Source organism: Podarcis bocagei, assembly GCF_964188305.1.
Source record: "Podarcis bocagei genome assembly, chromosome: 10".
In the NCBI taxonomy this organism is placed as follows: Eukaryota; Metazoa; Chordata; class Lepidosauria; order Squamata; family Lacertidae; genus Podarcis; species Podarcis bocagei.
The window spans coordinates 11,750,700-11,767,007 of NC_138135.1; the positions used below are offsets into that span (position 1 = coordinate 11,750,700).

Below are 16,308 nucleotides of genomic sequence, written 5' to 3' on the forward strand. Positions count from 1 at the left end.
TCTCTGCGGTTGCTTATCTTAAAGTTTTACGTGTCTATTCACTTATCACATTTATAAATTTTAAATTTATTGTTGTACGTTGTTTTAAATTTTTTTAAATTTTTTTTAAATTTTTTTTACATTTTTCCACCTTTGCCGCATCAAGCAGTTGGTCCCTTACCTTTCCCGCCCCGACCTGGCCACAGTGATCCATGCGACAGTCATCTCCAGGCTTGACTACTGTAACTCGCTCTACGCGGGGCTGCCCTTGAAGCTGTCCCAGAAACTCCAGCGGGTACAGAATGCTGCAGCGAGGCTCCTCACAGGGTCTCTGCCATGGGAGCATATTCATCCAGTGCTTTTCAAGCTGCACTGGCTCCCGGTGGAGTACAGGGTCAGATTTAAGGTGCTGCTTTTGACCTTTAAAGCCCTTCACGGCCTAGGACCCTCGTACCTACGGGACCGCCTCGCCTGGTATGCCCCACAGAGAGCCTCAATGTCCATAAATAACAACACCCTAGTGGTCCCAGGCCCTAAGGAAGTTAGATTGGCTTCAACCAGAGCCAGGGCCTTTTCAGCACTGGCCCCAACTTGGTGGAACGCTCTGTCTCATGAGACCAGGGCACTGCAGGATCTGATCTCTTTCCGCAGGGCCTGTAAGACAGAGTTGTTCCGCCTGGCCTTTGGATTGGAGCCAATTTGATTCCCTCCGCCCCCTTTTTCTTTTTTCTTTTCCTTCTCCTGCAATGAGGCTCCATTTTAATATTTTAATGTTCCATTATTTTAATGTTGTATTTTATTTTTGTTTTTAAGTTGTAATCACTCATCTTGTTTTTATTATTGCTTGTAAGCCGCTCTGAGCCCGGCCTTGGCTGGGGAGGGCGGGGTATAAATAAAAAATTATTATTATTATTATTATTATTAAATGTTTGTTTTCCTTCTGGGATTGTACCCCCAAGTGTGTTTTGTAAGCTGGTCTCCGACCATAATAAATTATCTATCTAAGTGAAGGAGCAGGTACTTCCCCGCCCTCTCCTGCACCACTGTCTCCCAGAACCAGGAGGGAACTGAAAAGAGAGGAGCAGAGGAAGTTTCCATGCAGGCATAGTCTCTGGTTACATGTGTGTAGCCCGTCAAGGGAAGGTACATAAACGCGTGGAGGGGGAGTGGCCCCCTGTTGCTGCAACTGCAGACCTGGAATAGCTGCCTAGACCCTAGATTGGTGTGCGTAGGTCTCTATGCTATCTTTGACATGCATTCCTTTGGCTACAGAGCACCCTTGACAGCACCCAAGGAAAACCTAAATTAAGGGAGGGAGAAAACATTGCAGTCACAAAATGGTACATGCTAAACAAAACTGCATGCACTCCTATAGTTTTGTTTGCAAAATTCAAGTTCTTAGTGCAATGCTTTTTGTGCATGCAGGAGTTCTGTTGCGGGGTCTGCCTTGGTACAGGATGGGGGAAGAAGAAGAGTTTGGATTTGATATCCCGCCTTTCACTCCCCTTAACGAGTCTCAAAGCAGCTAACAATCTCCTTTCCCTTCCTCCTCCACAACAAACACTCTGTGAGGTGAGTGGGGCTGAGAGACTTCAAAGAAGTGTGACTAGCTCAAGGTCACCCAGCAGCTGCATGTGGTGGAGCGGAGACGCAAACCCCGTTCACCAGATTACGAGTCCACCGCTCTTAACCACTACACCACGCTGGCTCCCTTATGGCCCTCCAGATGTTGTTGGATTCCAGCTCCCATCAGCCCCAGCTGCCATGGCCAGTAGTCAGGGATGATGGGAGTTGTAGTCCAACAACATCCGGAGGGCTACAGTTCCCTGCCTCTGGTATGTCAGATTCCCTTCTGGCAGAGATAGGGAACCTGGGGCTCCCCTGACTACAACTCCCATCATCCCTGACTGCTTGCCATGCTGGTTGGCACTGATGGGAGTTGAAGCCCAGCAGCAATTGAAGGGTGGCAGATTCCTCAATTCTGATGAGGAAGGAGGGGCCCTGTCACTAGGCGGGATTGGACAGCTTGCCTCAGGTGGCAGAATTTAGGGTGCCTGACTTTATTTTATTTTACAGCTTGACAGAGCATGGGAGAGGCATCACTTAGGTTTTCTGCCCTGGGCCCCAGGAATTCTAGGGAGGCATCTGCAACGGAATAACACTTGACCGCCACACCCCTTACTATTTATAATTGTGCTTCCCTTTGCAGAAATGTGTGCTTGTGCAAGCTAGTGTGACTTTTAGCAAGCCTAAATCATGTCTTCAAGGAAGGGAGAAGTATTTCAGCATTGGGCATCTGGCAGAAAGACGCCTAAATGATAAATAATTCTGTCTTAATTTGCTCGCTGTATCCAGGCCAGTGAGTACAATTAAAACGTTAGCGGATCATCTAGGTGTGCCTCCATCCTTTCGCGGCAAGGAGCCAATTTTTGGCCTGGCAGCAGAGTTAATTCCAGTTCCTGAAATGCACCTCATTGCTCATTCTCTAATTATTCTGTTGTTGGGCTGGAATGTTGGTTTGTTTTGCAGCAAGAAGGTTTCTTGAGCAGGAGGCTTTGGGAGGTAGATGAGTGCCTGGAAGGAGAACTGAATCCCATATTCTTTGGGTTGTATCCAGCAGAGTAGACCCACTCAAATTAGTGGACCCAAGTTACTATTCAGGGGGTTTACTCTGAATAGAACTAGCCTTGGATACAACCCTTGGTGTGTGGACCCTTGTGTAGTTAAAACAAAAAAATACCATCTCCAGTGTCCTAGAAGCCAAACAACCAGCATGAAAGGGGAGCTTTTCAGTCGCTGTGTGCACCAAAGCTAAGCATTTAGGAAAGCTGAAAAGACGAGGTACTTCAGTTAAATGAGAACGGGGTGCAAGTTCTGTTACCTTCCGTGGAATTTCATGGAAAACACAACTTAGCAGTAAGTCATTCTGCAGGAAGATATTGGAGCGGTCCAATATCTTCTGCCCATATCCTTGCACAGAAAATAGTAGATCTGTTTAACAGGCAGTACATAGAGATCTGAACTGGTCATTCCTAATTGTTATTACTGCATAGTTATTAAGATTATTGCATATAGCAGAAAGGGCATGATCATGAAGGAACTTTGCACATCTGCATTTGCCTCTACACTACTGGTTTCAAGGGCCAGTTGGGGGGCTGTACTTAGACCCTGTACTAGACATCATTTTAAAAAGCAGAGACATCACCTTGCCGACAAAGGTCCGTATAGTTAAAGCCATGGTTTTACCAGTAGTGATGTATGGAAGTGAGAGCTGGACCACAAAGAAGGCTGATCGCCGAAGAATGGATGCTTTTGAATTATGGTGCTAGTCCCATGGACTGCAAAAAGATCAAACATATCCATTCTGAAGGAAATCAGCCCTGAGTGCTCACTGGAAGGACAGATCCTGAAGCTGAGGCTCCAATACTTTGGCCACCTCATGAGAGGAGAAGACTCCCTGGAAATGACCCTGATGTTGGGAAAGATGGAAGGCACAAGGAGAAGGAGACGACAGAGGACGAGATGGTTGTATAGTGTTCTTGAAGCTACGAACATGAGTTTGACCAAACTGTGGGAGGCAGTGGAAGACAGGAGTGCCTGGCGTGCTCTGGTCCATGGGGTCACGAAGAATCGGACATGACTAAATGACTAAACAACAACAACAAAAGTTAGGACTTGCAAGAGGAAACTATTTACAGCAGGTGCGGGCGGTAAAATTGGATGGGTCGCAAGGCGAGGAAGGTCGTACACATTCTGTGACTTCTGCCATAGCTGTCAACTTTTCCCTTTTCTTGCGAGGAATCCTATTCGGAATAAGGGAATTTCCCTTTAAAAAAGGGAAATGTTGACAGCTATGACTTCTGCACCAGCATAGGAGAAGTCATGGGAAAAAGCAAGCCACCTTCATCTTCTTCCATGCTTTGAATAAATTAAAAATTATGCCTGCCGTGCTAATGAAGCATACACCAAGCAGGTACGTTAGCGGCCAGCGCTTCACATTTATGGTATATTTTGTGATATGCCCCTCAAGACTGAAGAGAAGGCAGTCAGAACAAGAATTCATCCTGCAAACAGAGTGGGCCCATTCCTAACCTCCTCCCCACTTCTTTAATAGCACAGCTTATCCGAGTTTTGTGCTGCTTCTGTTGACTCCTAGGAAGGAACAAACACATTCTTTCCCCAGCCTACTGCTGTCATCCTTCGTATTTTGGCCCAGTTTCCAGCTTTTTCTCCCCAGGGGCCTGGCACAGGGAAGAAAACAAGCCCTCGCATCTGTAAAAACATGTTCACAGCCCCAGGGAAGGTCAACGGCACTGAAACGCCTTGAGCCAAAGAAGGTTGGTGCGACCTGGAAGCTCTGGGATAGCTCAGTTGGTAAAGCATGAGACTCTTAATCTCAGGGTTGGGGGTTCGAGCCCCATGTTAGGCAAAAGGTCCTAGTGGTCCCTTCCGACTCTACGATTCTATGACCTAGATTTCCTTCACTGGGAGCCTTTGGATTTGAGGCACTGAGGCATCTGTTCATAGTCTGCATTTTAATCAAGGCTTATATTTTGATCAGACACCTGTATTCTTAAAATGAGCTTAAAATATATTTTAAAATATCTGTATCTCTCATGCCAGGCAGCATCTCTCATGCCAGGCAGCTGAGTGTATCGGCAGATGTGCTCATCTTAAAGAGGGCCCCTGGTTTATTGCGGTCATAAAAAGGCTGAGAAGCGAGGTCACTGACCTTACAAATTACAGAATAATCAAGTTGCAAAAACAATTATTATGCCTCCCATTTTAGACTTAAGCCCAAAGGGTAAATTGAAGAAGTTGCTTTTAGAACAGCAGCTGTTTTAGCAGCAAAAGCGGGGCTGTAAACTAAGAGGCTTCTCTCGGAAGTTGCTTTTGGAAACTGTTTTTTTACTAAGTTCCCTTTCTTCTAAATATATATATATTAATGTATTAAATATATAGGCTTAAATGTAATTATGCAAAGGATTTAGAAAGCATGAAATTTAGATGTTAGATTCTTATTTCATAGAGACAGAGTCCTAGAGTTGGAAGAGACCACAAGGGCCATTGAATCCAGACCCCTGCTAAGCAGGAGACACTATTGAGCACTCCTGGCATATGGTTGCCGGGCCTCTGTTTAAAATGAAATTAAAAACCATCTGGTTTGCAGGGAATAGGGAAAAAGGGGCCAAAGTTTATCTGGTAATTAAGGTGCCTTGTAGAGGTTAATGGCTACTTGTTTGCCATTTATAAATAGAAGAAAATATAGCTCTCTGTCTCCCATAAAAGGTAATAGGAAATGGGTGTATATTTTATGATTGGTTCTAGCAAACAGCCAATAGGAAATTCAACCAGGCTGATTGGACAGAGGCAGCCAAAGGAGGAGCAAGGGGACTGGGCTGAGGGAATATAAGTGCTGGCCATGAGGGCTGGCAGGCAGAGCATTGGTAACCATATACCACTGTGTCTCTCATTTATTTGTCTGACAAATAAATTATTATTTTAATTTCTCTATTGCTGCGTTGAATATTTCATTCCAGCTAAGCGTTAACCACAAGCAGGGTGCTACAGCACCACTGTGGAAGGAAGCACATTGCAGTACAGTGGTACCTTGGTTCTCGAACGGCTTAGTAGTCAAACAACTTGGAACCTGAATGCTGCAAACCCAGAAGTAAGTGTTCCGGTTTGCGAACCTTTTTCGGAAGCTGAACATTCTCCACACTTCCAAATGAGTGCCACACTTCTGTTCTGAGTGCTATGCTGAGGTCTGTCTGTTTTTGCTATTTATTTTGTATTTTTGTTTTTGCAGCTTTTGTTTTGTTCTTGTGACTCTGTGGAACCCCATTCAGCTCCTGATTTATTGATTGTGTGACTGCAGAACATTGTTTATTGCTTTCATTTTATGGATCAATGGTCTCGTTAGATAGTAAATTGCTGTTTTAGGGGTTGTTTTTAAAAGTCTGGAATGGATTAATCCGTTTTGCATTGCTTTTATGGGCAAGCGCACCTTGGTTTTGGAACGCTTTGGTTTTGGAATGGACTTCCGGAACGGATTAAGTTTGAGAACCAAGGTATCACTGTAATGGGACACTTAATACCTTTGCCCTACTAAATGAGTTCCTAAGAATCTATCGGATGCTCTCTTACGGAGCAATACAGTTTCCCCAATTTGGGGTTTCTAGCTGGTCATGCAGGGTTGGTCATTTCTGAAGACAGCAGAGGATATACAGTGGTACCTTGAGTTACAAATGCCTCAGGTTACAAACGCTTCAGGTTGCAAACTCTGCTAACCTGGAAGAGTTACCTCGAGTTGAGAAATTTGCCCCAGGATGTGAACAGAAATTGTGTGCCAGCGGCGCAGCGGCAGCAAGAGGCCCCATTAGTGAAAGCACGCCTCTAGTTAAGAACAGTTTCAGGTTAAGGACGGACCTCCGGAACGAATTACCGTATTTTTCGCTCTATAAGACGCACCATACCACAAGACGCACCTAGTTTTTGAAGGAGGAAAACAAGAAAAAATATATTCTGAATCTCAGAAGCCAGAACAGCAAGAGGGATCGCTGCGCAGTGAAAGCAGTGATCTCTCTTGCTGTTCTGGCTTCTGGGATAGCTGCGCAGCCTGCGTTCGTTCCATAAGACGCACACACATTTCCCTTTATTTTTTAGGAGGGAAAAAGTGAGTCTTATAGAGCAAAAAATACGGTAAGTTCGTAGCTAGAGGTACCACTGTACTGGTAACTGCTATGGGATTTCGGCCAACATATATCCACACAGCCACAGACCCTAAACAAGGGAAGCTTCTTTCTACTAGGTCACTGGTTGGACTACAGTTCCCAGCATCCTTGACTACGGGCCATGTTGGCCAGGGCTGATGGGAGGTGAAGTCCACAACCTCTGGAGGATACCAGGGGGCTGTGGTGGGAGACTGATATATTGGTTTGTGGAGCTTTGCTAACATTGATTGGCTGCAGCTCCTCAGGGTCTCCCTGTTACCTGTGACTGTACTGGATGCTTTTTAACATGCTCTAACGGAGTGCTCTAGACTCACCCCCGAGCTGGGTGGAAATATAAGCATCCCCATTTATCCCAAGGTACCCTTTTTGTGTGCGCAAAACATCACCTAGCATATGCATGTAGAAACTTTCATTTGGAGAGGCGTGCAACAAAATCCGAGGAATTGCAAATTTCAGAGGAGAGTTGGGGTTCAGTTCCCAAAAAGCTGTGAATTTGGTAAATGCACGTTAATATTAAAAGGTAAAGGGACCCCTGACCATTAAGTCCAGTAGTGGCTGACTCTGGAGTTGCGGCGCTCATCTCGCTTTATTGGCTGAGGGAGCCGGCATACAGCTTCCGGGTCATGTGGCCAGCATGACTAAGCCGCTTCTGGCGAACCAGAGCAGCGCACGGAAACGCCGTTTACCTTCCTGCCAGAGCGGTACCTATTTATCTACTTGCACTTTGACGTGCTTTCGAACTGCTAGGTTGGCAGGAGCAGGGACCAAGCAACGGGAGCTCACCCCGTCGCAGGGATTCGAACCGCCGACCTTCTGATCGGCAAGTCCTAGGCTCTGTGGTTTAACCCACAGCACCACCCGCTGGATCCCCTGGCCAATAAAGCGATAAGAGCGCCGCAACCCCAGAGTTGGTCACGACTGGACCTAATGGTCAGGGGTCCCTTTTCCCTTTACCTATTACCTTGATTGGGACACTATACTTCTGTTGGTCTGTCGCTGATTGGATTCAGGGTCCACCCAGTTTTAATTTTTCCAGCAGAGGGGCTACCTACATTCAAGCTTATCTGGAAAATGAACTGGAAACTCTGGCCCCAAGTCTGAGCACCTGTGATAACCCAATGCAGCAAAACAAACAAACAAACAAACAAACAAACAAACAAACAAACAAACACTCTGCACATTGTCAGAGACACCCATTCCTTTATTATTCACATGTCACCGGGGTGAGTCTGTTTTCCAAGGAGGACTGGAGGCTAAGTGCTGGTTTCCACTGGACCTGTGGATACACAGCATGTCAGATCTTCAGAGGTCTGCACACTGCACAATCAAACAATAGATTGGAAGCTGGAATGTCGGGATGCAGTCAGCTCAATGTGTAGCCTGGGGCTGCATTTCCTGTTTTAGCCTCAGTAAAATTGAATTAATATATTGACAGACATCACAAAGGGATTTGTAAGGATATTACACAAACACTTTCCTAAATCTAGTCTCCCACAAAAATCTTCCTCAGTGAATGATAAAAGAAATTGCACTGCAGAATTATCAAAGGAGAGAAAAATCCAGTGGGATTATCATGGGCAGGGGTAGTATTGAGCTTGCCATCATTTTCAGGTGGGTGATTTTTTTGTGTGAGTGTACCATTGTTTCGTTCTGCAAATCATCCCACCAGTGGTCTGCATTCATCAGCCTCCCCAGCTGCACACCTTTCAATGAAAGCCTAGGGCAGGCATCCCCAAACTCAGCCCTCCAAATGTTTTGGGACTACAATTCCCATCATCCCTGAATGATGGTCCTGTTAGCCAGGGATGATGGGAGTTGTAGTCCCAAAACATCTGGAGGGCCATGTTTGGGGATGCCTGGCCTAGGGGAACACAGCAAGAGGTAACTCCTCCCCTGGAGCATTCACAGATCAACAAGTTCAGGCAGCCAGGGAGGCTGCACAGCACTGGAGAAGGGAGTTTATAATATGATAAATAATAAGATAAATTCAAAACACCATGTGGGGGGGAAATTCTAAAGTGCCCTGAGGAATGAGGCAGGGAAATAGAAGCCTCTTTTCACAAGAAAGTTAGTAACTGGAGGGCAACAGATTTGGAAACCACGCTACCAAAAATGTTGTTCTGTTCTGAGACAAAGGAGACACTTGAAAGGAGCTTTCTGTTGCCTGCATCTATATGAATGTCCCCACTGTGGAAGGACGTGTGGATCCAGAATTGGCCTCCACAGTCGCTTACGGACTCACTGTTAAAACCGTGTTTATGGAAGACAATCTTACTCGGCTACGAGTGATCGCCAAAGAAGAAGAAGAAGATGGTGTAAATTGAACTGTGTATGGACTTGCATTCTTATTCTTAACTACAACATGGAAAACTGCCTTATAGTAAGTCAGACCATTGGTCCATCTAGCTCAGTAGTGCTTACACGGACTGGCAGCAACCCTCTAGGGTTTCAGACAGGGAGACATTCCCAGCCATATCTGGACATGGTCGGGGATTGGACTGGGAACCTTCTGCATGCAAACACAGGAAGACACTCTCTCCGCCGGTTTGAATGTGATAGGCATGATTCAATTGAAGCGAAGGGCATTTAAATCCCATTGATCTCAAGGGAGAAATTAACCTTGCTTGATGAAATCAACGGGATCTATTAAAAGTGCTTCATTTGGGCTGGTTTGTGACCTTTCAGACTCAATGAAAGCATAGCACCAGAACTGTGGAGGTCAAAAATAGGCACTTTTTAAAAATCGTTCATTTGAATGAAATAGCCCACATGCTGTAAGCTATTTCCTGTATTACGGGTACCGTGGACAATATTCGCAATCTTTTATTGTTCCTTTCTTTTTTAAAAGTCCACATTAGACCTTATTATAGTCACTCGGGAAAATGTCCTTCAGTGAACCAGAGAGCAGGCAGCTGTCTTGTATAAATGGAATTCCTTTTGAAACAAATCTTGATTTCTTTGGCTTTACAAAACGCTGTCAAAGTGCAGGAATCGCCTCGGGACCAGATGGCTTCCTATGTGTCAAAAAGCAAGTGGGGTTCTTTTTCTCCTCAGAGTTGGTTTTCCGTCAAGGAGCTAGTCCCTGTGTCAAAAGGGTGAGAAGCCAAGTAATCCTTATAGGCCCCGTCGATCAGTTTCTCTGCGTTGTTCTTGGCAAACCAGCAGTCCACTTCCTGTTCACCATTGTAGATCTTCCTCTGCTTCCATACAACAGGAATCAAGCGCCCTTTCAGCTCTAATGCGTTCCCAGCATTTATGTCCATGATTTTCGTTAGGTTCCCACTGGACATTTGGTGTCTCTCCCCAAGAGGCTCTGGGGTAGTGAGCTTAACGTCTTGGTGTAAGAACTGGCCTGTGTAGGAGGAAAGGGAGAGCTTGTCAGAGGTATGAATACAGATAAGTCTTGCAGTCATCTTGGAGCCACTCATAGCAGGGCCTTCACTGTGGTGGCTCCTGCCGTGTGACACATCCTCCCCTTAGAACAGAGGGGGAGATTTTTCAGCAATAAATCACACCACGTCTGTGAAGTTAACTCTTTATTCAAGGAAACAAGGTCGACTCGGGGGGGGGGGCAGTCCTACTGAACACAGCAGTTTGTCCCAGTGGATCTTGCACCTATGACACAGCTGGGACTGAAGGTCCTTGCCTTCCCACAGTTGTCCTCCTCCCCCGGGTCCTTCCTAGGCAATCTGAGACTCCCCCAGCATGCCTGTCTCTCTTCCTACCTCTTCCTACCTCTTCTGGTCCTGGGAGACCGGGGTGGAGGAGCTAGTCACAGCAGCAGGAGGAGACACCTCGGCTTCTTCGCAAATTTGTGTGATGGCCTGGGATTCGAACTCGGAGGCTGAACCTGAGGAATCCCAGCCTGCACAGAAGTCCCCGCCTCCAGAACCAGCTGATCCGGGGCTGGGGCCTGAGCCTGAAGGGTCCTCACCTGTGCTGGATCCTCGGGTGCAGGCACCAGCTGAGTCTGCTCTGGCTCCGGAGGTGATGGAGGACCCATTGCCTGCAGGTGCTCCACTCTCAGCCCCGTCAGGGGAAGAGGAGGTTGCCTCTGGGTCCGGTAACCCTCCAGCCTCTCCTGAGCTGCAGAGGCTCAGGGCAGAGAGGCGGAGGGAACTAAGTTCCTGCAGGAGGAGTGCTCGCCTGCAGGCCAGGAGAGGCGAGTCACCTGTGGACCAGGGCCGCCCTGTGCCTCGGAGCAGATAAAAGCCAGTCAGCCCCAGTCCCAGGTTGCGGGAGCAACGTTGTTGCTAGCCTGTTCCTGCCTGCACCCTGTCCTGCTCTTCTGCCAGAGTTCCTGACCTCACCTGACTCCCTGACTTGGATCCCACTTCAGCTTTGACGGACAGCCTCCATACCGCACCCTCGACCTTGGACTGGACTCGAACCTCGCCGCATGGTTAACCCTCGGGACCAGCACAATTTGACTCGTCTCTGCCTCTTGGTCCCCCTCCTCTTTTGCATCTGCCTCTGATTCTGGACTGCTCTCTGCCACAGCCTCTTCCTGCTCACTAAGTCCTGTAACCTCTTCTATTAAAACTATAGAGTGATTAGTTTTTAGATGCAAAAAGAGTCAAAGGTCTATCACCCAACCACCACTGACACAGGATTCTTTATAGCTGGGATATATTCCGAAAACATGAATGCGGTAGGATAATGTAATAAATAAATAAAAGAAGGATGCTCTCTCACCCCTTAGGTAGCCAAAACACTAGCCCTCTGCTGCAAAAGTGTGGCTTGGTGGAACCCCAAGGATTGCAAGAATTCCAAAGATCTTTGGGGCGGGGGGAATCCTAGAGAGGTATACCTCCCATGCTGAGTGGCCACTAAATGCTAACTTGGGGGGTGGGGAACGGGGAGAGAACAGGAGAGGGAACTGAAGGAGGAGCAATAACCCTGAACAGAAGCATTCTACGTTGCAACATTTTGTTGCAGGTCCCCATTTGCCTTATTCTTAAAAGCGCAAAAACGGCAGCTGGGGGGGCACAGGAGGGCAAGTTCACATGCACTGCTGAACCCCTAGGATCCCCACTCCTCTGTGGGGAGTTTTTTTTGAGGGGGTGCCTAGCCCAAAGCTCTAGCTGCCAGAACCGTGCAGTCCTTTAAGCTGACGACACGGAGCGCGTTGCCATTGCCTCCGCAGCAAACCGGAAGTCCCCCATTTGCCTCATTCTTAAAAGGATAATAATAATAATAATAATAATAATAATAATAATAATAATAATAATAAATTTTATTTGTACCCCACCCTCCCCTGCCAAGGTCGGGCTCAGGGCGGCTAACAACCAATAATAAAAACAAGTTGACTGAATACAACTTAAAAACAAGATTAAAATACAACATTAAAACATTAAAATGCAGCCTCATCACAGGAGGAGAAAGGAAAAAAGAAAGAGGGGGAGGGAATCAAACTGATTCTAAGCCAAAGATCAGGTATGACAACTCTGTCTTACAGGCCCTGTGGAAAGAAATCAGATCCTGCAGGGCCCTGGTCTCATGAGACAGAGCGTTCCACCAGGCTGGAGCCAGTGTTGAAAAGGCCCTGTGCTCTGGTTGAGGCTAATCTAACTTCCTTAGGGCCCAGGACCACTAGGGTGTTGCTATTTATGGACCTTAAGGTCCTCTGTGGGACATACCGGGAGAGGCGGTCCCGGAGGTACGAGGGTCCTAGGTCCTATGATAGGCAATGTACCAATTCATTCTTGTACAATTGGGATCTTCTGCTTCCCACTTTGAAGTTCCCTGTCCCTAATTCCTAGAGACGGTGCTGGGATAAGCTGGAACATCCGCTCTAATTTAGGCTCCATGGCCTGGCACCATACGTTCTCAGAGTGTTTCCCTCTTACCGATCAGCCCATGGGAGCTTGGGGAAAGGCCTTGGCTGTTGGAGATGTAGAAGCCCAGATGATCCTTTTGGTAGGGAGCGGGGTTCTTGTAGTGGTGGATCAGAACGACGAAACCGACGGTGCCCCTTATGGCCACGGTGACGTTGGAACGGGCCGCAATGGACACCTCGAGGTTCCTGCTTGCTACTGTGGCGCTGCGGTCGCAAGGCAGGATGAGCCTCTTCCCATCATCGATGATGACCTTCGTGGGAGTGACCTCCAGGTAGGACCTTTCTGGTTTGTTGCTGAGAATGGTGATGCTTCTGAAGTAGGTTCTTTGCTTCTTATGGCCTCTACGAGGGGCAGGGGCTCCCACCAGCTGGCCATTCACGGTCACACCTTAAGGGGCAAGGAAGAATCAAAAGGAAATGGTTTGGATGCTTAGCCAAGAGGAACGTTCGGGAAAGACAAGCTTTTGTAGAGTCTGCAACATGAATTGGATTTCTGAGACACCGAAATTGCAGAGTTGGAAGAAACCCCAAATATTGTCTCTTCCAACCCCTTGCAATGCTGGAATTTTAAGGTTGTTTAAATGAATATTCCAAAATGTAAAACAGAAAATTTAATAAAAACTATAGGGGAAAAATAAAATAAAATGTGGCTTCAGCATCAGTGTAACAAACAAAATTCGATCCAAGCTGTAGAAGCTGCCAAGCCACAGAATATTCCCTCCCAGACATTCAGTTGAACAAAACTATACAAATTCCCTGTTCAGGGAAGTTTTTAATGTGTGACATGTTAATGTATTTTTAATCTTTGTTGGAAGCCGCCCAGAGTGGCTGGGGAGACCCAGCCAGATGGGTAGGGTACAAATAAACAACAACAACAACAACAACAACAACAACAACAACAACAACAACAACAATTAATTTAACTATCCAACTAATGAAATACACTGAATTATGGAGTGAGTGGAACAAGGGAGAGGTCATTAGATAGATTCCTCTTAAAGGTCTTGTTTGCCTTCTCTTTTGTAAATCTATGTTTGCCTTGTCTTCTTCACTCTCGTGGTCACACCCCCCCCCCACTGCCCTGGCTGGTCAAGAACTTTGCTGCCATATATAATCCTCTTACAAATCACAGCTGCTTAGGAATTCCAGGCCAGATCAGAAGCTCAAGACCTCTAAAACCATTAGGACGGAAACATTTTAACTTAAGAGCTCCCATCGCCTTGATTTAATCTGCTTCTGGAGGCAAACTGTACCAAAGGAATTGGGGACGGGTGAACACAAGGGTCCAAATCCACACAGACATTCAATGACATACGTTTCCCCTTTTTTAAGGGAAATTCCCTTATTCTGAATAGGATTCCTCGCAAGAAAAGGGAAACGTTGACAGCTATGTTCAATGATGTATGGTAGTGATGTATGGAAGTGAGAGCGGGACCATAAAGAAGGCTGATCGCCAAAGAATGGATGCTTTGAATTATGGTGCTGGAGGAGACTCTTGAGAGTCCCATGGACTGCAAGAAGATCAAACCTCTCCATTCTGAAGGAAATCAGCCTGAGTGCTCACTGGAAGGACAAAGATAATCATGCAGAGCCAAAATTCACTGAAAAGCTGTTGGCTACTGTAAAGGGAATTGGGGTTGCTTGTGCGTAGAGGGTACTGATGCTCTAGGCAACGTTCCCTGGCTAAACCTTTGGCTGAACAGCCCTTTCTCCGTGGCTGTGTCAGTCGCTGGCAGAATCCGTCAGTGGGCGTTTCCTGAACTTCTTCCAACATAAAAACTCCTTGACACCAAGTCTCCGCCTAGACTCCCTGCGCAGAAGTCTTCTGCGCAGAGTGGGCATGGCCAGCGGAGGTCCTGGACCCTCCCGCTGGTCTCTGTGGAAGAGTCCTGGAGCTCTCTCTCTGAGGTCCTTCCCTGCTCCCCTTTCTCCCAGGTGTCACTCTGATTTCCTTCCCCAAAGGAAGTGTTCTCTCTCCCTCTGCTGGTCCCTTCTCCCGCATCGTTGGGGAGCCTTACCTCCACTCTTGGCTCCGATGACAGTTCCCTGACACCTACATTACCATCAACCAACTGTTGGCTGAGAGGTGAGAAGGAAAGCACTCAGTGGATTTCTTAGAGCCTTCCCGGAAGAGGAAGAATTTCTGTAATTCTAGCTCTGAAATAATGCTAACTGAGACCCGGTACTAGTGATTCTGTGTACTGTGCAGTTAGTATGCATTCTGTGGAGTGGGATTGTGACTGGCTCAGTTTAAAGGCAAACTTGCTTAAGTCACCCTTTAAGAAGTGCGGGTGGGTTAAACCACAGAGCCTAGCGCTTGCCGATCAGAAGGTCCCATTGCTCAGTCCCTGCTCCTGCCAACCTAGCAGTTTGAAAGCACGTCAAAGTACAAATAGATAAATAGGTACCACTCCAGCAGGAAGCTAAAAGGCATTTCCGTGTGCTGCTCTGGTTCACCAGAAGCGGCTCAGTTATGCTGGCCACATGACCCGGAAGCTGTCTGCGGACAAACGCTGGCTCCCTTGGCCTATAGAGCGAGATGAGCACCGCAACCCCAGAGTCGTCCACGACTGGACTTAACTGTTCAATCTAGCTCTGCTGATACAGAAACTAAACATTTCTTTCTTCTTCCAACATACCAGAGTTCTTATGGTCGGAAACCAATCTGAGGATGTCTCCTGGCTCCCCGTCAATGTTGAAGCAGACCGTTAGCTTGCTCAAGGGGAAATCGACGACAAAATGAGGGTCCCCATCCGCTGGAAAGACAAGAATTAAATAATAATGATTATGGAGTCGCAGATTTCAAGGCTCCCACCCAAACCAGCACACACAGCCGCAAACAAAAATGCCACCCCATTTGAGGAGAGACCTCTTGCTTCTCCCCTCCATCACCAGCATCACCATGAACATTTTGTAGCTTTGGGGGTAAGGTTTTCCTAAAAGGAAAAACAAACTAGACCATAGGTAAGACTCCAAAGAAGACCATCCACAATGGACTACTGTTGAATGTAGGGAGATGAATTTGAGATGCCTTCAAGACTACGATTGGGGCAGATGTTTTTGTGGGTTTTATCTGATGCAGCTTGGAATGAGCCTCAAGCTCACTCTAGCTTCCAATCTTGGTTGTGTGCACAAACCATAGTCTGCCATGTTTTGGATGAAACAAAGAAACAAACTATGGTTTGTCTTGAAGCAGGATAGGCAGGAGGAGGTCATTGGGCATTTAGCAGAAAAGGGGTGAAGAGTTGAGGCTCAATCCACACCCCTTAAAAAAATATTTATGCTTTTCAGATTTCTACATTTCACTGAATTTACAATCATTTTGACATTTCAAAACTTGACTTCCTTCCCCCTTTTTCTGCAGTTCCTTAAATTTATTTTTAATACCATCTGCATATCCAAGTTATCTTAATTTCCTCATTTATTCATCTACTTTAAATATAAACTCACTATAAAACTGCAGGTTTATAATCTTGCCAATGTCCTTATCTGTTTACAATTTATCTGTAAATATTCAATAAACTATTTCCATTCTTTCATAAAAAGTTGGTTGTCTTGATTTCTTATTCTTCCGGTAAGGTTCGCCATTTCTGCAAATTCCATAAGCTTCTGTATTCATTCTTCCTTCTGCTTCTTTCCACTTATGGGCAAGTAACATTCTCACACTGTAGTAGCATACATGAATAGATTTCTATACATTTTAGGTAGTTCTGTCCCTATAATTCCCAAAAGAAAAGCTTCTAGTGTTTGTTTTCT

The 16,308-nt window shown here is 46.4% G+C and overlaps 1 protein-coding gene across 1 annotated transcript in view; it reads right to left on the reverse strand.

Annotated features, from left to right (window-relative positions):
• Nucleotides 1-7,893: 7,893 nt before the first annotated feature.
• ITIH5 (inter-alpha-trypsin inhibitor heavy chain 5) overlaps nt 7,894-16,308 on the reverse strand; it is a 54,826-nt gene continuing 46,411 nt past the window's right edge. The window contains exons 12-14 of the mRNA XM_081209902.1: nt 15,192-15,308; nt 12,563-12,940; nt 7,894-10,065 (exon numbers count right to left, since the gene is read on the reverse strand). Coding sequence (XP_081066028.1) covers nt 9,764-10,065; nt 12,563-12,940; nt 15,192-15,308 — 797 coding nt within the window. The 3' untranslated portion in view covers nt 7,894-9,763. The remainder of the gene's footprint in view (nt 10,066-12,562; nt 12,941-15,191; nt 15,309-16,308) is intronic.